This window comes from Phacochoerus africanus, chromosome 12 (assembly GCF_016906955.1).
Source record: "Phacochoerus africanus isolate WHEZ1 chromosome 12, ROS_Pafr_v1, whole genome shotgun sequence".
In the NCBI taxonomy this organism is placed as follows: Eukaryota; Metazoa; Chordata; class Mammalia; order Artiodactyla; family Suidae; genus Phacochoerus; species Phacochoerus africanus.
Genome location: NC_062555.1, coordinates 53,301,583 through 53,328,988, shown reverse-complemented (window position 1 = coordinate 53,328,988; position 27,406 = coordinate 53,301,583). Strand labels below are relative to the sequence as shown.

Here is a 27,406-nt window from a genome sequence, read left to right as displayed (position 1 = left end):
GTTTTGAGGGTTACTTGTTGCATTCGTGAGTTGACCTATAAGCCTGGTAAGCCTTGTCCAACAGCAGAGTCAGACCTTTTTTGAGATCGGGGCTACAGAGACCTAAGGCCTCCTGAGTTACCCCAAAAGATTCTTTACTGCAAAAAGCCAGCATAGGGAGGAGGAGTTCAAACAGCTACTGTACCATCCTTAGAGGGAAATATACTTTTTTCTTTTTCCCATTCAAAACTGTGTTCTCAGTATGTGGGGGGTCTGCCCACAAGAGAAATTGGCAGGGGGGTTCAGGAGGTTGCCAAACTTTCTACCCCTCATCATGCATCACCAAACAATATAGAGGATGGAATCAATGTTCTAAGGTTCTGACCTCCACCTCTTGCCACCGGAAGGCAAAATGCCGACACCCACCCACTGTCTCAATCTAAAGCATGAGTCAAAACACTTTGGCCCCAATTCTTTTGATCTAATCAGCCCTCAAATTCCTGTGCCAATGCCCATCATCACCAGGAGAGCTGCAGAATACTCTCATTATTCCTAGCAACAAAAGTATTCCATGCTGTGCACATTCACCCTAGAAGATGCCCAAAACAGGGGTCAGGAAGAAGACTTAGCCGAGAGAAACATGTGTTACAAAGGAGAAAGTGACGGCCACATGGGAAAGGCTGTGATTTGAAAATGAATTGTGGCTTGAGGGACTGTTTGCTTTCTTTCTGTCCTATTTTCTTACTATCTTTCTCTTTCCTCCCACTCAACCCCAACTCTCTCCCCCATCTCCTCTCTCCAAGTCACAAAGAGCAACTCCACCCAGAAGGAAAATAAAGCAAAAGAGGAAGCCACAAGGATCCAAAAGGGCACCAATCCAATAAATCTTGGGCCCCATAAGCCCAGGGTCTGGTCACCTCCTTCCCTTCTCTAGAACCATGTGATGGGACAAAACCTCCCATGGGGGGTGGTACAGATTAGACCAGAGGCCAAGGTTGATCTCCCTTTGGAGCCTACTGTGTTCCACTCCCCACCTCCTCCCAGGCCAGCAGGATCCTGAGAAAGATGCAGAGCCCATCTTGATACGGCTCTTCACCTGAGGGGTAATGAATGGGAGCAGCTTGTGCAGGGAAGGCTAGGGGAGCACAGCAGAGGAGGCTGGGGCAGCAGGAGGCAGAGTGTTGATATAAGCTGTGTGTGAACCTAAGAGATGTCATTTTCCCACCCACCAGAAAATGCACCCCTCCCCAAGCCCGGGTGCCTGAAGTGGGGCTGGGGCAAACCTCCCTTGGAGGATGACTGTTTATGAGGCCTGAGGCACCACGTCTATTTGAGGGAAACAGAGTTGGTGCTTGCTTTTTTGTTTTTTTTTTTTAAATATTTTCCGTTTTGCATTTTTAAGAAATGGAGTTGGCAGTTGGAAAAGCCTGGAGGGTTTTCACAGCAATTATCCTCAACAATTAGGTAGCGTCTTTTGGTGGAGGTTGGTTCCTTTTTTTTTTTTCCTTTTTCAAAAAGAAAAAATATGCCACTATATGCCAAAAAGGGCTCCACTGCCTGCTACCAGGAGAGCTCCTGAAGTTCAAAAGCATGGGCGGAATTCCTCACAAGGACCCTACCTGGCTTTGGCAAATGCTTTGAGTGGCTCTGACTGTAGCTGACTGAGTCGCAGGGAACGTGTCACCCTCTTAAACAGCTGATCTCATTCCTGCCTCCTTTAGCCCCTAAAAGGCCAGTGTTACCTGTGCACATCTCAGGGAACGGATGCAGGGCCTCCCCAGCCCCATCCAATTCCCAACTCGCAGATTCTAAGATGCACACAAATGCCCTCATCAGCCCTTAGGTGAGCTCACGGCTCCGTAAAAGGTCTGGTCTCTGCAGAGTCCCTCCCAGGTCCAGGGAAGGGACTTACCTTACTCTGTTTTCTGTCCAGATAGAACTGGTGTTGGCTGATGGCCATAGCCCAGATGGACTTGATCAGCGCTGGACACGCGTACCACGTGTGCACTGCAATGCCGCTGTGTCCAAATGTCCTCCTCGTCACCGAGGCCCTGGGAGAGCAAGAATCAGAGGGTTCAACCACATGTACAACGAGGGACTCTGTTCTCAGTCAACTGCTTTTACTGAGAACCCAATGGGTCCCAAAAGCTCTAGAGTAAAAGGTGAAAGATGAGCAAATGGGTGTGGGTGCACGCATGAAACTGGCTGGCAAAGGCTGTCTTTTAATGTTATTCTTTTTTTTTCTTTGCCTTTTCTAGGGCCACTCCCGTGGCACATGGAGGGTCCCAGGCTAGGGGTCTAATCGGAGCTGTAGCCGCCGGCCTATAACAGAGCCACAGCAACTAGGGATCCAAGCAGCTTCTGCGACCACACCACAGTTCACAGCAACGCCAGATCCTTAACCCACTGAGCAAGGCCAGGGATCGAACCCACAACCTCACGGTTCCTAGTCAGATTCATTATCCACTGCACCACGATGGGAACTCCTTAATTTTATTCTGTAAATAAAAGATTCTTTTTTTTTCTGTTTTTACACGCATTCAGTGTATTTTATTATACATTCATTGAATTATTTTAAGTTGTACAACCATCATCACAATCTAATTTTAGAACATTTCCATCCCAAACCCCCAAAACTGAGTCTAATCAAGGTACAGGACATGATGATTTGACATTCACATACACACTGAAATGATCACGGCAGTCAAGAACATTCAAAGAACATTCATCTCGTCAGTTACCAGCGTGTGCACATGCGTGGAGAACACCTGAAACCTCCTCTTAGCCAATCTCCAGGATACAACACGGCGCTATCAACCACGGTCACCACTGCGCACATCAAATCTCTAGACTCCTTCATCCTAGCTCCCTACCACTCCGTACCCTTTAACCACCATCTCCCCACTTTCCCCACCTCCCCAGTCACCACCATTCTGCTCTCCGCTTCTGTGTGTCTGACCCACAAGTGAGATCATGCAGCTCTTCTCTTTCTGTGTCTCCCTAATTTCCCTTCATAATACTCTCCAGGAACACCCATGTTGTTGCAAATGGCACGGTCTCCTTTTTTTTTTTTTTTTTTTTTTAAAGGTTCAGTCATATTCCGTAGTGTATACACACTGCAGTTTCTTTATCCATTCATCCATCCATGGACACTGAGGTTGTTTCCATACCTTGGCTCTTGTGTATAATGCTAACCTCTTGATTCCCTGGCTCCTTGGGGTTCAGAATCTGGCTAAGCCTCCGCCTTGTGTGAAATAAGATGGGTCATGCTAGGTCACAGGATGGTCTGTCCTGATCTTCAGCTCCTTGGCACTTGGGCCAAGATGAACTTCAGAGAAAGGAAAAGCCTCTGACAATGTCTTTGGTTAACCAGGCAACGCTGCCTATGGTGGACAATGAGGATTCTCTTCTAATCATCACAGGCCACTGCGTCTAAGGCAACCAGGACTCCTTATGTTACTCGCACGCGCGGTTCCTCGAAAGAGGTGGTTATCAATTTCAAATATACTCAGGGGACAGGCAGGGTAAAAAGGGTCAGGAAGAGGAAGGCAGAGGAAACGAGCCCAGCCAATCCTTCCCCACTGCCCCCCCCCCCATATACATGTATGGAGGAGATACTTATGGAGCAGAGAGAGGTGATCAGACTCTAAACTGAGGGTGTGAAAGACTGGTCCTGGCATAATTCACCACATTAATAGAGTGTGAGGGGAAAAAGTTATAGGATCATGTTCTCACTGAAGTATACTTTATAGGATGGATGGAGGATTTTGCAAGTGAAATCTGAGGATGTGTGTTTGCATACATGCACGTGCATGCATACATCCATACTTGTGTGTATGTGGGGGTGTGTGGGTGTGTAGGGCAAAGGTGGTGGGACAGTGAGGTGAGGTCTGAGGTATCTTATGTGCATATCAGAAGAAAAATGTGTTCAAGATTGAGAGGGCTCATTTGGAAGAATCTCGGGGCGGTCAGGACCTGAGAATAATCTATTTTGATAGCAAATTTTCCTTTGAAGAAAATTAGAAGTTGCGCCCATCAGCTTCCCTTGGGGAGCTCAAGATTTAACAGGTGTTCCTTAGACAAAGGTGTTTTTTTTTGTTTTTTTTTTGGCTGTGCCCTTGGCACATGAAGTTCCTGGGCCAGGGATTGAGCCTTTGCCACAGCAGCGACAATGCCAAATCCTGAACCCACTGAGCCACCAGGGAACTCCCTTTAGACCTCCCCCCATTTTTCTGTCTTTTTAGGGCCATGCCCAGGGCACATGGACGTTCCCAGGCTAGGGGTAGAATAGGTGCTGTAGCCGCTGGCCTATGCTACAGGCATAGCCAGATCTGAGCCATGTCTGTGACCTACACCACAGCTCACGGCAAAGCGGGATCCTTAACCCATTGAGCCAGGCTAGGGATTGAACCTTCATCCTTATGGATACTAGTCAAGATTCATTTCTGGTGAGCCACGACGGGAACTCCGAGACCCACTTTCAAGGAGGAATTTTAATCTAGTGCTTTGTTACTGCAACAGAACAGTATTCTTCACTTTGGTTACAACACAAGTTAAGAGACAATGCCAGCGCACAAACCAACAGACAATCGAAAACAACGGAAAAGGGGCCGATGAGAGGGAGGAAACCCCTGCGGCCTCTGTGCGTGTAAAAAGGAAACTGAGCTCTAAATGCCCATGCTGGCTTCCATAGCAATGACTGATCCTGGGAGTAAATACATTTTTTTTTTCTCCCAGAAAAGCTGAATTAGGCAGGAAAAGGAACCTGAAATGGATTTTAGTGACAGGGGTGAAAGCAGTACCAGGCGGGGTATATTTTTCAGGGAAGGTGGGGGAGGAAGACGGAAGAGGCTGGCTGCTCCGTGAGTTCCCGACAGTGCTCCAGCAGATGCTCCCAGAGTCTTTCTCCTGCTCGACTATTAACTTTTCTCTACATCGATCCCTTCAGGCTCTTCCCATCCCACTGACTCTTGTTTTGCCTAAACCTTAGAAACCGAGTATTTGCCCAGCCCAGAGACCTGCAGAAACAACGGTGAGTGTCAAGGTAGGATGCGTGCACAGGAGAGCAAATCTCCAAGCATCTGCGGTGATCCTGGCAGCACCCGGGGCCGAGGCATTCCCTGTGCTCGCCGTGTCCCAGGAGAACATCCACCTTCAGGATGGGATTCTGCCCACACCTGCCATCCTTGACCATCCCCCCGGCTTCCTTGCTGGTCTGGGGAGGGGCCGACCCTGACCCATCCCCACGTACGGTCGATGAGGCGACTCTGCCACGTTCAAGTAAACAAGGCCACAGCAGCAGGATGACACATTTAATTGGAGGTGCGCCAGGAGGCTGGAGGGGAGCGCTTGCTGCAGTGCTGGGCAGATGGGGGTTGGAGCTCTGGCTCTGTCACTAAATGTGGTAGCTGGCCTGAAACCATCCCCTTCGCCTGCCCTGCTGTGCACATGGAAAAGGAGCCTTGAAAGCCAATGTCACGTCGGGTTTCAACCTGTGACATGGGCAAGCCACATTCCTGGCCTTTTCTTGCCTCCCTTCTCCTTTCCCTGCTGGCCTCTTGACTGACAGGGGACCACAACCCCTCCCCGAGGAGACAAGGGGATGTGTTCACATCCTGTGCCCAGGCTGTCCCCCTGCCGCCCCCCGGCCCTGGGCTCCTCCACTTCCCTCTTCGGCCCACCTGACTGACACCTTCCTTCATCCCCTTGAGGGCCCACCCGGAGCCTTACATCCTCAGCTCACATCTCTCCTTCTCAGGAAGCCTCTCCTGACCAGCTCGGCCGCCATCAGCATTTACAGGTCCTGCCATCTGGCACTTGGTACCCGCTGTCCAAGTACAGCCAGGTGGTGAGGCATGTGAGCTCTGGGGCCAGACTCCCTGGGTTTAGATCCGGCCTCTATCCTCAAGGAGCTTTTTGTAAACTGGAGCAGTTACTTGATTTCTTCTATGCCTGCTCCCCAAGGAGGACAGGAACACTAGTGGCTACTGCCTGAGGTTATCCTGAGCGCCTAAGTGTCCTAAACCATGATTGCACGTAGAAAACACTTGATAAGCATCAGGTTCCTCCTTCTGTCTCCCCAGCTGTGCTCAAAGTGCTTCCTCAGCTTTTTTAACTAAAAAAAAAAAAAGATTTTTTTTTAGGGCCACACCTGAGCCATAAGGAACTTCCCAGGCTAGAGGTTGAATTGGAACTGCAGCTGAGACCTGTGCCACAGCCACAGCAACGCAGGATCCAAGCTGCATCTACGACCTACACCTCAGCTTGTGGCAACACCCACTGAACAAGGTCAGGGAAAGAAACTGCATCCGCATGGACACTCTGCTGGGTTCTTAACCCACTGAGCCACAGTGGGAACTCCTAGGAGTGCTTTTTAAAAATGTGAAGTTGAGCCGATTTACCATGTTGCGTTAGTTTCAGGTGTACAGCAAAGCGATTCAGTTTCATATTCCTGTTTTAATAGATTATTACAACATAGCGAGTAGAGTTTCCCGTGCTATAAACTAGGTCCTTGTTGGGTATTTATTTTATATACAGTCGTGTGTATATGTAGGAATTCTTTCAGGGCAGTAGACCCTCTCTCAAAACTTCGTTATCCCAAGTGATGCCCAAACAGAAGCCACTCAACAAATATGAGGTTGATGACTTTCATTTAAGAGACTAAAAGCCCACGTAGTAGTCACATGTGAGGTTTGGACTCTCCAATATTCCTGGGCTTTGGGAGCGGGGAGGGAATTTAGTAATAATACATCATGGGTAAGACGACAGACCCAGAGAGGACACAAGCGCACGTGCACACACGATCACTCAAGGATCTGTTCACAGCACCTCTGCATTAGCAGAATTTCCAACAGAGCACAGGCATGCAGAGTCTGGCTGGTCCTTACGCTCAGCCCCTTAAGAGCATCCAAGCTCCACTTTGCCTAATCATCCGCTTTCCGCATCTGACCCATTGTGGCAAACGATCATTTCAGGACACTATTTTCAGCATCTCTGCCCCCGACCTGGCCTGCACCAGGGAATTCCTGCTCTGTATCAACAAGATCTCTGGACTGTGAGACCTTCGTTCGTCACAGGACCCTGAAAAACGCTGCATAGGTAGTTACTCTGCCAGTGCTCCCGACATCACCTGCCTGTGGAGCCAAGGAATCTCCAAGATGTTCTCAGCGGGCTGGTTGCGTAGTAACCGTGGGGCGGGCAGTGGCGGGGTTGGGGGGGTGCACCCTCCCCCTCCACAGGAGTGGCTGTTTCACAAAGATTACATGACCAGGCAAGTGGCACATCAGTCCTCCTGGGTTATCACTGGTGGCAGGAACGAAGACCACCCCACGAGCCTCGCCCTCTGATGGGGCAAAATCTTACTCTCTCGCTGAGAACATTCTGAGAGCCGTCGTGGCTTGTTTTGAGTGCCCAGAAACCATGTGTGTGTGGAGCTGGTGCCAACAACCCCTCTCTCCCCAGCCAGGACTGGGGGTATCAAGGTCCCCAGCAGCCACTTTTCCTCCTCCCACACCCTGCTCTTTACACTGCTTTCCCCTGGGTTACCTCCATGTTCTAACTGCGCTTCTGCCTATGGAATGCGATTCATCCTTAAGTGTCAGGCATGTTTCTAGAGAATTTTGCTGTCGCTTTGGGGCTGCCTAGAAATCTAGGACTGGCAGACAAAGAGAGGAAAAGCCACAGTACATGCTGGCCCGAAAGCCTTCTCTGCAGGGCTTGCCGCATTCCCAAACTGGACCCTATTGTTTGGCATCTGACTTGGAGAGGCTTGGTTTTGACAGGAGAGCATTGTGTCGCATCGGATACAATGTGAGGGGGAGAGAAAAAGACTGGTCTTTCTTTCACCTCCACCCACAGAGGTAGACACCCTCGAATTCCAGCTCCCAGAACCAAACAACCGAGCACGACTGTTTCAGCTATAGGTTCCTTCAGGTGCTGATGGTCCTGCATGAAGCATCCTCCGTGGCTCTGATAAGTCACCCTGCGCAATCTTGTCTGGCCAAAACTTCCTAAAGACACTCCGTCCACCCACCCAGTTTCATTTGGGGATTGTTCTGCAGTGCTACAAAATCTTTCCTAAAACGCCCCTGCTTCTAAAGACAACTCCACACAGACGAGCAAGGAACACGTGCAGCCAGAGGAAATGTTCGGTTAATTTCACACACACACACGCACGCACACGAACCTGCTGCATTTATCAACACATAGAACAAAACAAAGCTTAACTGTCTGATTTGAACTCTGCTGTCCCCACCTACCATCCTCCCCACCAACCCCCCACCCAATGAACACACACAGTGACAGCACAGAAACAGCCCGCTAAGTCATATGCCGGCGGGCCATGCACTCCCAGAAGAAAAGGACTTTTCCGGCTTACCTGCGGGGGTCATGAACTTCCACGGAAAACTTCTTCTCTCTGAAATACAGGTTCTCCAACTGTCTCCATTGGAATATCTGGACAGAAAACAATGCAGTTGAAGTTCAAGAGTGGGCGGTTCACGGCTGTCGTCCTCTCTCGGGGGCTGGACTTACAGCTGGCAGTTTCCTTATCAAAGCTGAAACCGTATGGTTGTTTGCACCTCCCGTGTCTCTTGTTACACGCGTAGGCATGCGCGTGCGCGCGCACACACACACACACACACACACACACACACACAGCTCTCCACTTCAAAACCCCGGCAACGTGGGTGTGGATTTTCCTGCAGGCTTCACAACGGGGAACAAAACAAGTTCTTTTCAAGTAGTTCCCCGGCTCCGCTTGGCCTTTGTTGAAGTCTCTGAGACAGTTCCCAGCTCTGCAGACTTTTCCCTCCAAGGAGAGGGGGCAGGGGGAGGAGGGCGGGCTGGGAAAGGGGGGGCCGGGCGCTTGGAGAAGGGAGCGGTAGCCCTCTGCCTGCCGGGGCTGGACGCAGCGCTGGCTTCCTCCCTCCAGTGCTGAACTGGGGAGGCGGTCACATTCCCAGCCTCCCATGGGGACTCCACTTCCTGCCCACTAATGAGCAAGGGTCCGGACGCGCCCTGGTGATCTGGGCCGTGAAGCTTCCCTGGAAAGGGTGGGGGCTGCTGGGACTGTATCTGGGGGCAGGCAGCTCAAGATAACAATAGGAGCCTGTCAAGCCTCTGCTGCTTTCTGCAGCACACAAAAAATCAGGAGTCCCCAGTAAGGACCCAGGCAGCCTGGGGCTCGCTGCCACTGGGGAGGGGGTGGGGGAGTGGGAGATGGAGGTGGTTCTGAACAGTGGGAGCCACACAGAGCTCCTGGCACTGCCTGAGCGGTCCCTCAGGCCCTGGTGGACAGTTCTTGGACAAGGGAGCCTGTTACCAAGATGCTGACGGCGCTGTTTGGGAGTAATCAGGGCTGCAGCACTGCTCCGGAATGGGGGGGTCTTCCATGGGATGAAAAAGAAAGTTACTTAAACTCTCTGGGAAAGGTCGCCAGAGGTTCCAGTTACGCCCATAGACATTCATATTTCTGTCTGATGCATACTGCCGCCTTCCTAGAGACTCAGGATGTGAGGTTAGCCCCAAGAAGGGTCCAACAGACCTTCGTCCCAGGAGTGGCTGATCACTCCCTTGGGTCCTCCCCCTCTCTGCTCACATTGTCTCTTTAAAGCTAAGACAGCAATTTCTGTGTCCCCTCAACCCGGCCCTGCCAGGCCCGGGACACTGCTTGTCAGGGCCTGGCCAAAGGACTCTCGCTCTCCAACAAACTGAGCTGGAATAAAAACTGTTTCTAGGATGGCTGCATTCTTCTCACAGCTTGCTCTGCAGAGTTTTACAATTCTTTTCTCTACCTCATAGAGACAAGGACATCGATTCTGATTCTAGGGCTATCTCTTCTGTCCACCACTCAGAGTCCCTTTGGCTCTGAAGCCCAAGGAAAACTGTCCTTTTTTTCCTCCTTGCAAGTCGGTTCCAAGGAAAGCAATTCCCACGTGAGCTGAGATCGCCTCCCATCAGTTGATGGGTGAAATGCCGCCCCCCACCCCCCACAGCCCGTAGCCCTTTTCCCCAGTCCCAGGACTGGGTCTCAGCTTCTACTTTTTTTTTTCTTTTTAGGGCCGCACCTGCTGCACACAGAGGTGTCCAGGCTAGGGGTCTAATCGGAGCTGTAGCTGCTGGCCTACACCATAGCAACACAGGATCCAAGCCACGTCTCCAACCTACACCATAGCTCATGGCAAGGCCAGATCCTTAACCCACTGAGGGAGGCCAGGGATTGAACCCACAACACCATGGTTCCTAGTTGGATTCGTTTCCGCTGCACCAAGACGGGAACTCCTCACACCTTTTTTTTTTTTCTTCTTCCTCCTTTTTTAGGGCTGTACCTGTGGCATATGGAAATTCCCAGGCTAGGGGTCGAGTTGGAGCTGCAGCTTTCCGTCTACACCACAGCCACGGCCATGTCAGATCTGAACCACATCAGTGACCTGCACCACAGCTCACGGCAATGCTGGATCGTTAACCCACTGAGTGGGGTCAGAGATTGAACCCACATCCTCATGGATGTGAGTTGGGTTCTTAACCTGCTGAGCCACAACGGGAACCCCCCCATGCTCTTATCTGATGCTTGGCTCTGCGAAATCCCTCAGTGAAAGACACAAAGTTCCTCTCTGACCCTCCCATCATCAGATATTTACAGATGTCCCACCTTTTGTGTTTGTAGCCAAGAGCTCCCTGACGCTGCCCTCATCATCTGCAGGTAATACACAGAACAAAGTGGCGAGACACCTGCTCTGGAGTCTGACCTCATTGTTTGAACCCCGACTCCCCTACAACCAGGCTGTTTGCCCCTAGGCCAGCGACAACATGGCCTTTAGCCTTCGATTTCCCATGTGTAAAACGGCAGTGACACTCCTCTGAGGTAGAAGCAACACATCCCCGGCGCAGTATCGCTACAGAGCGAGTGCTCCTGGCCCTCAGATCTTAGCGTGAGTCCTAATTGTCCTGACTTCTCCCAAGTCCTGGCCAATAAAAGAGATTAACTCCAGAACCACCAAAACGAGTCTTAAGATTTTTTCTTTTTTTTCCTCAAGCCTTCCTATCACTGGGGTTTAAGAAAATCAAAGTGGATCATTTGCATCCCAGAAATCTTGAAGGAAGAGTGGATTTAGTACCCGGACCCCCTCTTTTCCTCCTTGTTTCATAAGAAAGGGGTGAGTGGTGAATGGCTGGTCTCTGAGGGGGACCACAGCCCGGGTGCTGCACCCACCTGGCCAGGTAAGGTGGACCTTGGCCAGGACGCATTTCATGGGCTTGACATTCTGGCCTCTCCATCTCGAAATTCTAAGTTGATCAATGGGCCCTGCAGGTTACATCACAGGTCCTGGCCTTTGGGCCAGGCTGGTGCTCACGTCCCAGACACTGTCCTGGGCTGGGCAGTGCTTGGGAGAAGGTCCATCTGATGGGCAGACCTGAGGCAGCTATCTCCTCTCGGCTGGGGGTGCCTGTGAGCCCTGCTCTCGGGTTGTCGGTTGGAAGCTCTGCGCCCCCCCGCCCCTCAACCTGGGAAGAAGCCCAAAGCTCGGTGCTCAGGGCGTGGGTTCCCTGGCAACTCCTCCCTCCTTGACTTTGGGTGAAACAGAAGGCACGCCACAGCTTTCCTGGATGTGCGCCCCCATGCTGTTGGCGGGGCATGCCTTGAGTCTGCCAAGGGCCGAAACAAAACCATCTGGGCTCTGCTGTGGCCCTCCCATTGCCACCACTGCCCAAATTCCTGTTCTCGGCACCAAACCTTGGCGGCCTGACTCCCAGCATCCTCCCAGGAGAACCTACTGTCTATAGACATTCCTAACCAGGGGTTGAGCCATAGCCCTGCCTCATGTTTCTCTAGACAGGAATTAAATCCACAACAAGAACAAAACTGCAAAAAACACAAACACATGCAGACTAAACAACATGCTCCTAAACTACCAATGGATCCCTGAAGAAATCAAAGCAGAAATTAAAAAATACCTAGAAGCAAAAGACAACAAAGACACAACAATCCTAGGGGATGCAGCAAAAGCAGTTCTGAGAGGGACATTTATAGCAATACAAGCCTACCTCCGGAAACAAGAAAAAGCTCAAATAAACCACCTAACTTTATACCTAAAGCAACTAGAGAAAGAAAAACAGACGAAACCCAAAGTTAGCAGAAGTCCTAAAGATCAGAGCAGAAATGAATGAAATACAAAGAAAACAATAGAAAAGATCAATGACACTGAAAGCTGGTTTTTGAAAAGATCAACAAAATTGATAAACTGTTAGCCAGACTCATAAAAAAAAAAAAAAAAAGAGAGACAGGACTCAAATCCATAAAATTAGAAACGAAAATGGAGAAGTTACAATGGACATCACAGAAATACAGAGGATCCTAAGAGACTACTACAAGCAACTATATGCCAATACAATGGACAACCTCGAAGAGATGCCCAAATTCTTAGAAAGGTATGATCTTCCAAGACTAAACCAGGAAAAACAGAAAAGATGGATGGACCAATCACAAGTACTGCTCTAGGTAGGGGATATATATATATATATGTATTTTTTTTTTTTTTTTTTTGGCCCTGCCTATGGAAGTTCCTGGGGGCAGGGAATGAACTCACACCACAACAGGGACAACGCCAGATCCTTAAACCACTGAGCCATCGAGGTACCCTAGAGGTTTTTTTTTTAATTTTTTTTTTTTGCAAATGAAATACTGGGAAGGGAGGGAGGGAGGTGAATGAATGGGCTGTTTTCCAGGATAGGATTGCACTGAACCTTAGGAAGGTCCCAGGAAGCCACGAGGAGGCCTTCATCTTCTTTTCTCCTCACTTAGCGGGGATAGGAGGCACTGGGGAACAGGGGCAGGAAGGCAGCTGGTCACTCTCGTGCGCCAAGGTGGGCTGTTGTGCCCTGGGTCCCTGTGCCCACAGTTCAGAGGCCTTGCCTACTAAACCTTCCCCAGAGGCCGGCAGAGGAGAACAAGGAGCAGATAAACAGAAGATGCCTGACCCAGCCTCCCCTTTGTGAACAGGATACTGAGGGGGCCCCGACGGCTGGTTTGGGGGCAGCCCCTGACCATCTGTGTCACTTCAGGGGAGCCTCCCCGGCTCAGCGCAGCCATCACAACCCGGCCACCAGGTACAGACACCTGCATGTTTTGTGACTCTGCAGAGAGACTCATCGGATGCACGGTGATTAGCTCCTTGGGATCCTGCCCCATTCCTATGGCCAGTTCTGCCCCAAGAGCCAAGTAAAAGCTCCAACACAGAAGTCTATCCGTAATCCACGGATTTACTAATGAAAACCTATTAGAAAGGCCCTGCTAAGACACTTCATCTAGGCATCTTGAAAAAGGCAGACATCTCTTTGATCTTTTGGCATCTCCCCAAGAAGAGGAAGTGGGAAACTTTCCTCTTGGGGAAAACGAGGGTGCAGAGAAATTACGGGAAAATGCCTAAGGCCACACACCAGGGCAGCGCAAGAACCAGAAGTAGGAGTCAAGGGCACCTGGCCCATTACGTTAACCTCTAACTACCTTCCTTTCCACACGGGCCCACCCATCAGTGGGAACAGCTTTTGCTCACTCATGGGTGGTTAGCTTCAGGAGTGGAATGGTTTTTACAAATGAGCAACAACATGACGCTAAGTGGGGGGGATAAGGCTCCATCTTTTCCATCCTCCGCAGTAGCTTCTTTTTCCTTTCAAGGCTGTTAAGTGATAAACATGCATTAATTCTTTCTCTTCTCAGAGACCTGGAGTGCTCTGGAGTTCCACAGAGATGCCTCAGTAGCAGTAGCGTTCAATCAAGGGCTCACGCACAAGAAGAATCGTAAAGAATTGCCTTAAGAATCTGAGCAGGCCCTGAAAACAGAAATGCAGAGAAACCAGCCTCTGGTTGGGACCGTGGCTTCTAACCCAGATGTGTGACTTCTGGGTCCTCCACTTCCCTTTTCTGGGCCTCAGTGTCGTATAAAAGAGGAGATGGGAAATGTTTATGCACGGAGAGCAGACAAGACGGCTAGTAAACACAGCCTCTGAGCCCTGAGTGCAGCAGGATGCACTAAAAACACTTAACGAGCAGGACCAGGTTCCTGGATCCTCTGAGCTAGTCCGCTGGGTCCCCGTACATCCTGTGCATGCTGAAGGTCAGGGCCGGGAAGGATGGAGGTCCTGTTCTTTCTGAGTGGGTGAAGGCAGAGCGGGGACAGGAGAAGGGGCCTTGGCTCCACGAGGCTTCCTCCCCAGCCAGTGTTTACTGAGCGTGGGGACAGCACGTGGGGCGGCTGGCGAGCTCTTGGAATGAGGCGGAAATAAAGGCTGGAGAGGAAGCTTGCTCAGGCTGTCCGATTCTTGACCAGGACCCTCAGGGAGCCTTCTCTTCCTCCTGCCCCTGAGGCTGAATCACCAAGCCTTTTAATGACCTCTCTCTGAGTAACTTCCTGCCGCTTCCAGAGGGGCCACTATCCAGAATCCCAGAGGCCATCTGGCCAGCCTCCTCCTCCTCCCCCAGATAAAGCCAGCCTGGCGGTGGCAGGGGGAGAGGTTAAGGGATTGGCCAAGGTTAAATAACTGAGGTCGGGACCCCTCTCTCGTGACTTCTGTCCTGGGCTCTTGCTAACACCCCCGGCGGACCCGGCAATGAACGTGAATGAGGCTGTATCAAGCTCATGGTTAAGTAAGTGGTCACTTCTCCAAAAGCCCTTGGCTGCCTGGTTTCCAAACACCAGTGAGGGGTTCTCCTGTAAAAAGAACCAGACTCGTGGCCAGGAATAACCTCTGAGCTCAGGATGAAACATACATCCCCCCCCCCCCCCCCGCTTCCTGATTTCATTTCTGCTCCCATCACTCTCTAGGAAGTAGAATGGTCACTACCTCCAGATGTAGTTACATCTTCAGCAAATCGAAATGAGCTGCCCCACGGCGTGAGGGCCACAGGACAAAAGGAATCGATCAACGTCAACTGGATGGACATCAGTGAAAATGGGACCACATGCACCACACAAAACCCCCAGCCAGCATGCTCAGACAATGGCACCCGGTGCCCCCGATGAGGCTCTGCTATCATATGAGAAGCAATACTAGGGAACAACAGAAGCAGCTGATTTTAGTGGGTTAACACCATATGTCAGACGTTTGGGTTTTTTTTTTTTTTAATCAGTTGCATAGGCATTCTATATATACATTTTTTTTTTTCTTTTTTGGCCACCCTGTCGCACATGGAGTTCCCAGACTAGGAATCAGATCCAAGCCCCAGTTGTGGCCTGCGCCAGATCCTTAACCCACTGTGCCAGGCCGGGGGCTGAACCTGCGTCCCAGGGCTCCAGAGACGCTGTCGATTCCGTTGCACCACAGCAGGGACTCCAAGACATTTTACTTTACGCTCAAAGAAGAGAGAAGCGAGGACCTGGGGCTTTAGGCAACATCTACCCCCGTCTCCTTTCCCAACCATTCAAGCCATAGTGTCTACTTTGCACGAACCTATACTAATAGGACAGCGGAAAGACACCGTGCCTTACACATGTTTATATTTGTAAGGCACTTACAATCTAATTGGGAGGACGCGATGACAGACAGTAAGTAGACTGTACTCTTGACAAAGGAACCAACTTCCTGATGGAGTTCAAAGTCATCTATAGCTTCTGGATCAGGCTTTAAAAACTCTAGGTAGAAAAGAAAATCATGGACTTGGAAAAGAGACTTGTGGCTGCCTGATGGGAGGGGGAGGGAGTGGGAGGGATCGGGAGCTTAGAATAGATTTACGAGGAGATCCTGCTGAATAGCATTGAGAACTATGTCTAGATACTCATGTTGCAACAGAAGAAAGGCTGGGGGAAAAATGTAATTGTAATGTATACATGTAAGGATAACCTGACCCCCTTGCTGTACAGTGGGGGAAAAAAAAAAAAAAAAAACTCTAGGAAACCACGGCACCAGCTTATTAAGATAGGTCTTGTGCTTCTGTTCAGAGAAATCAATGTTCACGACCATCGCTGATTCTCTTCCGTTTCAGTGAATCATTTTAAAGATGAGAACCCTGATGTGGAAGTCAGGAGGTCTCAATGACAGGCCTGACTTGCTAAGTCACTCCCCCCACCCCACCCCCCACATTTCTGGCCGTCTCAGGCATATGGAGTTTCCCCAGCCAGGGATCAGATCCAAGCTGCAGTCGCAACCTACACTGCAGTTGGGCAATGCTGGATCCTTTAACCCACTGTGCTAGACCGGGGATCGAACCTGCACCCTGGTGCTACAGAGATGCCACTGATCCTGCCATGCCACAGTGGGAACTCCTGTAAGCTGCTCTTTATCTTGGCTTTTCTACAAAAGCAGGGGAAGGTGTGGGGGCATTCCTTCGTCCTATCCATGGGCTGACTGATCAGATTGTAAATCCTTGGAATGTCACACTGCTACTCTTTGGAATTTACAAATAAAGCAGCTTGTTTTTGAAACACTTTCCTCTTTATGGGAGACAGTACAGAATACAATTGTCCTTTAGCATCCCCAGGGCGACTGGTTCTAGGACCTTCCTCAGATACTAAAAATCTGAGGATGCTCAAGTCCCTTCTATAAAAGGCAGCAGTATTTGCATAAACCCATGTCTATCCTCCCATATACTGTAAGTCACTTCTAGATTACTTACAATACCTAATATAACATAAATGCTTATAATACCTAATACAACATAAATGCTATGTAAACAGTTGCATGCAACAAGTTCAAGTTCGGCTATTTGGAACTTTGTGGAATTTAAATATTTCTGAATATTTTCCATCTGCAAGTGGCTAAACCCACAGACATGGGACCTGCAGCTAAAGAGAGCTGACCATACTATAGATTAAAAGCATGGTTTTCAAAGTCACACTGTCTCCCACTGAGTGAGTACATATTCTGGCAATATCATTTATGTCTTCATTTTCTCATCCTTGAAAACCTACTACTAACAACTCCAGTTTTATTTTCATAGGGCTGCTGTATCCATCAACTGATACAGACAAAGGGCTTAAAATGGAGCCCAGTACCTAGTTAGAGCTCAAATAGCCATCATATTCTTTTCCCTCCATTAATCATAGGCCACTATTTATTTCTTCATGTAAAAAATGAAGTTCTGACTGCTTTTAACACATAACCAGCCCAAAGCACAGGTTTATAAATTTTTTTTAAAAAAAGATGGCTAATGTGGTGCCATGGGCATTTTTTTTTTTTTCTTTTTTAGGGCTGGATGCTAGTCGGGTTCGCTTCCACTGAGCCTTGACAGAAACTTCGCATGGCATTTTAAAAACATTTAAAAAATGTTTTCTGTTCGGGAGTTCCCATCGTGGCTCAGTGGTAAACAAATCTGACTAGAAACCACGAGGTTGCAGGTTCGATCCCTGACCTCGCTCAGTGGGTTAAGAATCCGGCATTGCCGTGAGCTGTGGTGTAGGTCGCAGATGAGGCTTGGATCCCACGTTGCTGTGGCTCTGGCGTAGGCTCTGATTAGAACCCTAGCCTGGGAACCTCCACATGTCACAGGTGCGGCCCTAGAAAAAGGCAAAAAGACAAAAAAAAAAAGTTTTCTGTTCATTGCATCTTTCATGATGCACACAGGAGCCTAACCCAGCTCGCCTTCACTGCACCCGATCGGTGCTTGATGCGTTCTCTTCAAGTTTTTTTACTTCCAGTCACTTGCAGGGTCCATCACAATTCAGACCAGAGTTAGTTTTGACCACTTTTCTGTTACGATTTCTCATCTCCCAACATTCACCCTGAGAGGAAAGGGTCACCTGATGAGACGGCTCAATAGTACGTGGATGGGGCTCTCTTGGGCTCCAAAGCCGGGCCTCCAAGACAGCACACTGTGTCCCCAGATAACTGAACAGGAGGAAGACCTCAGGGCCTCCAGTGAAGGAGGGCTCGAGGGCTTCCGTTTTCTCCTGAGAGGGCCACATACTCAGTAAAGAAAACAATAGCTAATTTTTTGGCACGGCCAGACCTAATGGAATCCAGATGTTCCTCGGCCGGTTGCCTACTCCTTCGGTGTCAAGAGCTCTCATTGATTTGGTTAATTCAGTGACCGATGTCCCAAGTGCCAGGCCTGGACTCCTTAAGGGATGGCTTCTTTTTACCCCATCAAAAGCCTTTTAGCTTCCTTAGGCTGCGGAGTCATTATGAGGGGAAGAGAGAGACAAGAAAGGTCAACAGACACTCCTCCCTACAGAGAAAGAGGCCATTTTATTGGCCCCCAGGGAACTCAATTTCCTTGTATTTTTCTCTCTAGAAAGCCTCTCTCCATATCATTTTCTTGGGTGTATTTTGGCCTTTCTTGGTAAGGAAAGACCTTACCATGAAGCTTTGGCAAATGTAAATATTTTCAAGACGAGCTCAGAGTGTCTTTTCTTTCTTATTCTTGGCCTCTTTTCTTTTCACACCCACACCCACGGCATACAGCAGTTCACAGGCTAGGGGTTGAATCAGAGCTGCAGCTGCCGGCCTACACCATAGCCACAGCAGTGCAGGATCCGAGCCACATCTTCGACCTACACCACAGATCATAGCCGCACCAGATCCTTAACCCACTGAGCCAGGCCAGGGATCGAACCCTTCTCCTTATGAATACTAGTTGGGTTTTTAACCCACTGAGCCACAACATCCTTGGCCTCTTGATGGGAACATCTCCCTCCTCAAAGTGTGCCTCTGGGAGGTGGACAGGGCCAGTGATTCATGTTACCTGAGTCTAGCTTTGGTTTTCCCAGCAATGAGCACGGCGGCCCAGTTTTGTGTAGCTTCACCTCTCTGGGCTCCAGGCCTTCCTTTTAAAAAAACTTCAAGGCTAATCACACCTGCTATGACTTCTGCTAATGAGATGCTTCAAAGAGGCCATGAGTCCAAAAGACACTTGGCTTATCTCAGGCAGAGAATTACACTGGGCCATTCCACTTGCAATGGCAAGGATCTCTTCATGGATTGCTGTGCAGGTTTTGGTTTTGACTGCTCTGGAGCACAGACTTTGGGGGAAACCTGCATTTTTCTATTTTGATTTGGGGGGCTGGCAGTGAGCAGTTCTCTTACGCTTGGTAGCCCTGCTCAGAGGTGAGGCATCAGAGTAAGAACCCCGATTTCCCCGATGGAAGCTACCTGAACTCGAGGAGGTGGATAGAACGGAGAATGGGTTGGGAGTTCCCACTGTGGTGCCAAGGGATCAGCAGCATCTTGGGAGCGCTGGGACGAAGGTTTGATTCCCAGCCCGACAGAGGGTGAAGGATTCAGCATTACCGCAGCTGTGACTTAGATCATGACTGCGGCTCAGATCTGACCTCTGGCCCAGGATCTCCATGTGCCTTGGGACAGCCAAAAAACACCAAAAAAAAAAAAAAAAAAGGAATGGGTTGGCAACCCCTTCTACATGGAAATAAAGGTGAGCACTCATAACGAAAACCCTGCTCAATAAAGCTTAAAAAAAAAAAAAAGAAATGACAATACTCTAGTGTTACTTGTGAAACCAAGTTAAAAAGAAATGAGTAAACCAGCAAGGGCTCTTTGGGAATAATTACTTAAGGGCAGCTGTGTGCCCTTTAAACCACTGAGGGCATGCAGAGTTGGCCCATCCTTCCGGGGAGGCTAAGGCCTTGCAGACCTTGGTTTCTGTGGGTACCAGGAGGGGGCCAGACCGCTGCCGCCGATACTCCCAGTGTGAGCTCCAGGCTCTCCTGGTTGGCAAGTGTCTCGGGGAGCGCAGGGGCCGGGCAGGCGTGGGGCCAGGCTTGCTTTGCAAGTCAGCCTGCTGCCAGCAAGGCTGGCGGTCTTGCCGCCTGCTCTGGGATAGGGGCTGCAGCCAGCAGAGGTGGGGAGGTCCGGATTGAGCCACCACCTCTGCAGCTGGTGCCCTAGTGGACTTCGCTGAAACCTCTCTCCCTCCCTCCCTGTCTGCTTCCTGCCATTACTGCACTTCTCTATCCATTCCACGATTCTGCCTTCCCAGAAACAAGAGCAATGAGAGGATGTTTTCTAAAGATGAGGATTTCCACTCTAAATTTCCTATCTTTCCAGGAGGGCTGCTCCTATTTAAAGCTCTACCCTTGTTCCCTTTTCCCTGGAAGAATCTGAAGTGTGCAGGTCAATTTGGGGAACTGTGAATTTGGGGGAAGAGGGCTGAGGGCAGAGAAGGAAATGAATGCTTCTCAGCAGCCTGCCCTAAACCACTTTCTTTCCATGAGGGCTGTTCCGCGGTCCCCCAGACTTCCCTGCCTTCATCTGGGCTAGTTCTCCCAGCTATACACCTGTGTCCCTCTGCCAAGCCAATTCTCATCCTGTGCTGCCAATGCATTTTTTACTCCAGGGTCTTTTCTCTAGGACCGAACCCATGGCATATGGAGATTCCCAGGCTAGGGGTCGAATAGGCACTATAGCTGCAGGGCTATACCACAGCCACAGCAACATACGATCCAAGCTGCATCTGGGACCTATCCCACAGCTTGCATCAGCACTGGATCCTTAAACCACTGAGCGAGGCCAGGGGTCGAACCTGCATCCTCATGGATACTAGTCAGGTTCTTAATCTGCTGAGCCACAATGGGAACACCTCTTCAATGTCTTTTCTACCAGACTACAGGCTTGTTGAAAGTATTTTGCTGGCACCTAGCACAATGCTCTGGCATATTAGGCATTTGATAATCACTAAGTGAATGAATGAAGGGATTTATGAGGTTGGTATTATGGCAACCAAAGTTCAGAGAGGTTAATTCACTTTCTCAAAGTCACACAGATGCTCAGTGGTAGCAATCCCTATCTGCTCAAAATTCAGGTAACTTCTACATCTCGTTGATACATTTCTAAATGGCACAGGATATGCCAATGGCTAAGTGGCAGTGAGGGCCAGCCCAAGAGCTGCACCCGAGGAACCAGAGCCCATCCTTCTGGTATTTCTGCCTGCCTTCTACTCTACTCCAAAGTGAATAGGGGAAGTTACAGATCTCCAGGAGCTTACAGGCTCATGCTGGAATTCAAGTCCAGACCTGGAGTGACTCATCGCAACCCATTCTGCCTGGAAACTGCTTCAACTGGCTTCAGGCCCTTGGAGAGGCACTGACCCAGGGCAGGTCGGACCTGGCTTGTAGGATCCCCCAGCCTCACCTGCAGGCATGGCCACTGAGCCCAGGGCGCTGGCGGGGAGGGCTTCGACACCGACACCCTTCTGGGCGTGCTAGGGTTTAGTGTCCAATAGCTTCACACTTCAGAGAGTCAGTTCAGCCTGGGTTTCCCCTCTGAATCATGCTCATTAAAAGGAAAAAGAATCCTGCAGAGCTCCCTAAGGATCGGATGGCTCAGCAGAAATAAGCCAAGATCTCCCCGAGAGAAAGCAAAGGTGACCGGATTCAACCAGCAGGGCTGCCCAGCCTGACTTGTCCCACTTCTCAGGAAGAAAAGGCATCCAGATACGGACCAGAACGGTGCAGGGGTCTGCGGGGATCCAGGCCTTCACTTTAGAGATCCAGTGACTCTTAGCTCTTTGGGGCTTTTTGCTCCAAGAGCGAAAAAAATCCAATCAAGACACAGTCCATGGAGTTCCTGTGGCGGCTCAGTGGTAACAAATTGGACTAGTATTCATGAGGCTGTGGGCTTGATCCCTGGCCCTGCTCAGTGGGTTAAGGATCTGGCATTGCTGTGAGCTGTGATGTAGGTCAGTGCCTATAGTTCTGATTCAACCCCTAGCCTGGAAACTTCCATATGCCGAGGGTGCAGCTATAAACAAAAAAGAAAAAAAAAAAGAAAAGAAAACAGACACAGTCCATATAGTGTAAGCTGACAAAACATTGTTCATCAATTATACTTCAATAATAATAATAAAAAAGACACAGTCCAGATGGACTGGTGAAATGTTAATGCTTTCCACTCTTCCATGAATGAGTCTAAGCTCTCAAACCTCTCTCCTTTCCAGACTTTTCTAGACCAAGCCTGGCCTTTTCTGTGAACCTTTCTCAAACCCTTCCTTCTAGAAGCCACGCCATTTATCCTTCTACTCTGAGGCCACTGCACAGATGCAAATGGAGATGTCCTCAAGATCAGTGGTGGCTCACAAGTTAATAGATACTCTGCTCTGACGGCTTCTGCTCACTGAACAACTGTCTACGGAGTATCTACCATGGGTCAGGCACTGCACCAGCAGCGGCCATGTGGCAGGGAAAAAACAAACAAAAATCTGTTTTGCATTTTTGTCCTTTTAGGGCCACACCTGTGGCATATGGAGGGTCCCAGGCTAGGGGTTGAATCAGAGCTGTAGCTGCCGGCCTAGGCCACAGCCACAGCAATGCGGCATCCGAGCCGCATCTGCAACCTACACCATAGCGCATGGCAACGCCAGATCCTTAACCCACTGAGCGAGGCCAGGGATCAAACCCATGTCCTCATGGATACTAATTGGGATCATTACCATTGAGCCACGACAGGAACTCCATTCGGTATGTTTTTGTGACAGGAAAGGTAGGCAAATAAGTAAGAGAATTACATAGTGACGAAGTCAGAGGGTAACACGTTCCCAGTATGAGCATCAGGAGGATAGGACAGGGGTGGCCACTGTGAATAAAGTGGCCAGTAAAGGATTTACCCAAGTGACAGCTGAGTAGCTATAAGAAGCAAACTGGGGGAAAGCCATGCACCCCATGAAGGAACTCAACAAGTGCAAAGACCCAAGGTTCCCTTTGTGTGTGTGCGCATGTGTTTGCTATGCGAGCGCAGCAAGTGCTGAAGTAAACAAAGGACAATGGAATATTATTCAGCCATTAAAAAGGATCTAAGCTCTGATTCATGCCACAACATGGCGAACCTTGAACACATCATTCTAAGGGAAAAAAGCAAGCACCAAAGGCCATAGAGTCTGATTCCATTTACACAAAATACCTGGAATAGGCAAGACCAGAGAGATAGGAAAAGTAGGTCTGTGGGAGCCCAGGGCTTGGAGAGGGTTGCAGAGAAGTGGGGAGAACCAGGAGCTCCTTCGAGGCTTTTGTACCATTTTGACTGGTAAATCCTACTCTGCATTAATCATCAATCACAAGACGCTCTTTGGTTAAAAGTCAGCAAAACGAATTACTAAAGGAGCCAGCAGTCGAGGATACAGAGCCCCCTAACCCCCAGGGCTACCCCTCCACTACAAGCAGCCCCCACCCCCCTTGTCCCACCCCCCTTGCTTCTCTCATAAGGCTCTCCTCTCAGGTCTGCTGGAAGCTCCAAGGGTGACAACTGACCTCTCCAGCCTGACCGCTTTGGCCGTCATGGCCAAAGCACCTCTGGGATGGGGAGGGGGGGGGTTGTTGTCCACCACTGCCACGTGACAGATCTGGCCAGGGACCCATTTTGAATGGCCTTTCAACACCCCCGCCCCGGCTCCAAGCATCAGCTCAATGATGTATTTAAAGATATACTCATGTGCGCGGCCACGCTGAGGTCATTCACTCAGCTGTGACTCCCACTCCGCATCCCAAGCAAGGCTGGGGACTGTTTATGGTTTGATGAGGCTGGAGGCACCTAGAAGCCCCCTGGCTCCTCAACCTCCCAATAAAAGGCCAGGACAGGAACTCTCATCACCAGGAGGCTGCATCCGCTCTGGGGTGGGGGGCCCATAGCCCACACTCAGTGCCAACATACACTCTCTAGAACGTGTTTCAGGATTGGTGGGAAATCTTTCAAAACCCCTTGCAGCATGAGAAACACCTGCTGGAAATGCCGGATGACCTGGATGTTGGGATGACCTAGGGGTTCACTGGCCAGGGCTCTGGGGTCGCCCCAGTTCTTAACCCAGCACACGCTGGTCAGGAGTTATTGAATTGGTGGGCAGACCACAGGATAGGACAGTGATATATAGGCTGAGACTTTATGATGATCAATCTTGTTAAAGAGAAAAGCGAGCAGAGCATCCAGTTATAGGCAAAAACAAAACAAAAAAAAAACAAAAACAAAAAACAACAACAAAAAACCCAAACAAACCAAGGGCCAGCATGTTCCCTCATTTGCCCGTGGCAGCCTGGGTTTGTCTGATGCTGTAGTATCATTACTGCTATTTTTTAATGGCCACACCTGTGGCACATGGATACTCCTGAGGCCAAGGATCAAATCCAAGCTGCAGCTGCAACCTACACCAGACCCTTTAACTCACTACACCCTGCTGGGGATCAAACTGACGCCTCTACAGCCACCTGAGGTAGTGCTGACAGATTCTTAACCCACTGCACCCTGGCGGGATCTCCCGTGGTATCAAGATTAATTGAGACCCTCTTTCACTCTCACAAGTATCCTGGTTTAGATATTAAAACCCTAAGGTCACAAAAATGCAAACACTCCATGATTTCCACTTATATAAGGTACCAAGAAGAGTCAACCCCACAGAGATAGAAAGAAGAACGCTGGTCTCCAGGGGCAGGCGGAGGAAGAAGCATGGTTGCACCTGGATAGTTTCAGCTTTGCATGAAGAAAAATTTGGGGAAATTGGTTGTGCTGCTAAGTGAATATCCTTAGCAATGAACCACTTAAAGAGTGGTTCCGATGGTACATTCTACATGCATTTCATCATAATTTTTTTTAATTTAAAAAACATGACCATTTCCATGTCTCTCGAAACTTCTCAGCCTCAGTTGGGGTACACATGCTTAGGGTGGTGGAAACTGAGGGAGAATGTGACAGGCAGAGAGGGGTGCCATGAGCTTCCCCCCCCCAACAAGGGGGGGAGATGCTTTCCACAAGCCTTGTCACAAAGGGTTCTTTAGGATCACTTGGGGAGGTGGACAGGTGTCCCTGCCGTTAAGGGACACTAAGACAGCTACCTGACTCCTATGTCCCTCTAAATACTGAGAAATGGGCTGTCAGATGAGCTGATTGAGAGATGGAAGGAGCCCAGCCAGAGGAGGGCCAAGATTTCACTTGAAGTTTGGAGCTTTGCTCGTTACAGAGGATTGGACACTAACTTCTTCATATTATTAACTTTGCTACTTAACATGCCCACCGGACTCGGTCTCATCTGGCAGTCATCAGACAAGCCACGGCCTGCCTGCGCTTCTCTGTAGGGAAGAACACTTCTAAAAGCACAGTGTGAGAGAGAAGCAATTTGCCTTTTGAGTTCCAGGTGGTCAGTGTTCTTGTTCACCTAGTCAAGGCTTTGTTATTATTATTTTTTTAAGCCAGAGAACCCCCATCAGTTCTTAAGCTACCCCTGGCTCATGGCTCCCTCTGGAGTGGGTGGGGCCCCTGGAGGCACCTCTACCAGGACGGGGATCCCACAACAGCGTTTGGTTTTGCGTCTTGGAATTGCATCCAAGGTCAATGGGTCGCCCTGCGTGGTGGGAGTCTTTCTGTGACTTAGTTAGAAGCTAGTCTGGCTCAAGGGGGCTGCTGGCCTGTCTGGCTGGGTGTTTGTTTGCATGTTATCAATACAGGGTGTTGAGTTTGACCCCTTACTCCCCCACTCCCCTTCTCACGGCTATTTATACGCCTTCCTAGTGCTGTCACACGTGCTGCTTGTTAAGAGGACCAAGCACGGCTGCAGGACTCGGAGGAGCCCAGGACCCCACATCCCACACAAGGGACAGATGCCTCGCCTGGGGGGCTTGGGCTCTGGCTAATCTGGAGAACAAAGACAGGCAGTGACCCACTTAGAAACTGGCATTTTTCTCCCTCGTGCACTTTCTCCTGGCCAAGTGTTGCTTTTCACTCTACCTTTTAAGAAGGACTCGTTTCTGGCTTTATACGGTCCTTCCTCTTCCTGGTTGTCTTTTCCTGCTTCCCTCAACCTCAAGATTCCTGATCATCTGTATCAACTGCCTGGTTAATGAAGAAACTGAGGTTCATGGACCTGACTCAGCCTGTAAAACCAAAGCTAGAACTAAGGGGTCCTTTTTTTTTTTTCCCCCAAAGGGCCTCACCTGCGGCGCACAGAGGTTCCCAGGCTAGGGACTGAATCGGAGCTGCATCTGTCATCCTACTGCACAGCCACAGCAATGCCAGATCCGAGCTGCACCTGCAACTTGTGTCTCAGCTTGCAGCAATGATGGATCCTTAACCCACTGAGTGAGGCCAGGGACTGAACCCGCATCTTCACGGATACTAGTCAGGTTCTTAACCTGCTGAGCCACAACGGGAACTCCCAGAACTAAGGGGTCTTGACCACCAGGCCAGTTATCGTGCCACCAGAAGTAGCGGGAGGAAGTGGGGCAGGAACAGAGAGCCCAGAGGGTTGTGCCTGGCCTGGGGATTAACCCTGGCAACCAGGGACCATCTGGGTGAAGTCTTTAGAGCATAGTGCACCCCCCAAACGAGGCACCTCCAGACATGTGGGCGCAGGGGGAGGCCTCCCTGCCTGCCTCTCCTCCTGTACCTCTGCAGAGTCACTTTCACGTTGGTGCTTCTAAGGATTCCCCACCCCCATGGGGGAATGCTTTTATTTCCTGCTCACAGAGATCATCTTCCAAAGTGACAGTGTGACACCAGCACGAGTACTGTGGAGACAGTTTCTAGGAGAATACAAGTAGGTGTTCTTGGAGGCGTGGCTTACTCAGGATCAGGCTCCGAATAGGCCTCCCCAGGGACCTGTGGGAACTCAGAGACCCTGGGTTCCCAGATCCAACAGCCAGGAAAAGAAAAAAAAAAAAATCAATCTTCTTAACAAAGCGACGTTGTTCTCCGCAGCAATCCTGCCTCTTGTGTTTGGTACAAAAGAGACTGTAATGATATTTGCTATGTCAAGGGCAACTGTGCTTTTATCTCGGGGACAGGCAACTCTTTGAGATGTAAACATATTCAAAATGAAGACAATTAGACTCTTCCTTGGGTTTTAGAGTCTCCATCTCACAGACAGAAAGAGAGGTTAAAGAAGCTGTTATCGCCACTTTGTGGGATTTCCTAGAAGAGCGGCAACAGCACCAAACTGCCTCCTTGGTTGAGATTTGTTGTGGGCCTTTGAAGGGATGGGGAGGCCGCTGGCTTATGAAACATCTCTCTCTCTCTTTTTTTTTTTTTAAGCGTAACTGCCTTAAGAAGGAATTTGGGTTGAACTCAGACCGAAATACCTTCACAACAAAAGAACAAAGCAGGATCACAGAGAAAGTTCCTGTTACCTGTCTGTAGAGCAGGGATCCTCCAGCTCCATAGCCCGTCTCCAGATCACCTTGGAGGGATGAAAATCACCTCCTGAAAACACAGACGGCCGAGACCCACCCTCTGAAGTTCTCAGTCTGGAGGTCCCAGGTCGGGACCCGGAGTTGGCATTTCTAACGTGATCCCAGCTGACGTGGCTGGAACTGGTCCCAGGGCCACGCTGGGAGAACCACTGCTGCCAAAGCGACTGTCTCAAGCAGCCGCTCCCTCGGGCCTGAGGATTTATCCTCTCTGCAGGAACTGCCCTCACCTGTGGAGAGCCATCTGGCCCCAGGTCACGCCCCCAGCCCTGCAGGCCACCTGTATCTAATGAGTGGCTGACGCCGGGCTCAGGCTTGGC

The 27,406-nt window shown here is 49.9% G+C and overlaps 1 protein-coding gene across 2 annotated transcripts in view; it reads right to left on the bottom strand.

Annotated features, from left to right (window-relative positions):
• FRMD4A (FERM domain containing 4A) overlaps positions 1–27,406 on the bottom strand; it is a 358,568-nt gene that overhangs the window by 60,310 nt on the left and 270,852 nt on the right. For both annotated transcript variants that reach the window (XM_047755369.1, XM_047755370.1), the window contains exons 12-13: positions 8,357–8,433; positions 1,892–2,030 (exon numbers count right to left, since the gene is read on the bottom strand). In XM_047755369.1, coding sequence (XP_047611325.1) covers positions 1,892–2,030; positions 8,357–8,433 — 216 coding nt within the window. The remainder of the gene's footprint in view (positions 1–1,891; positions 2,031–8,356; positions 8,434–27,406) is intronic.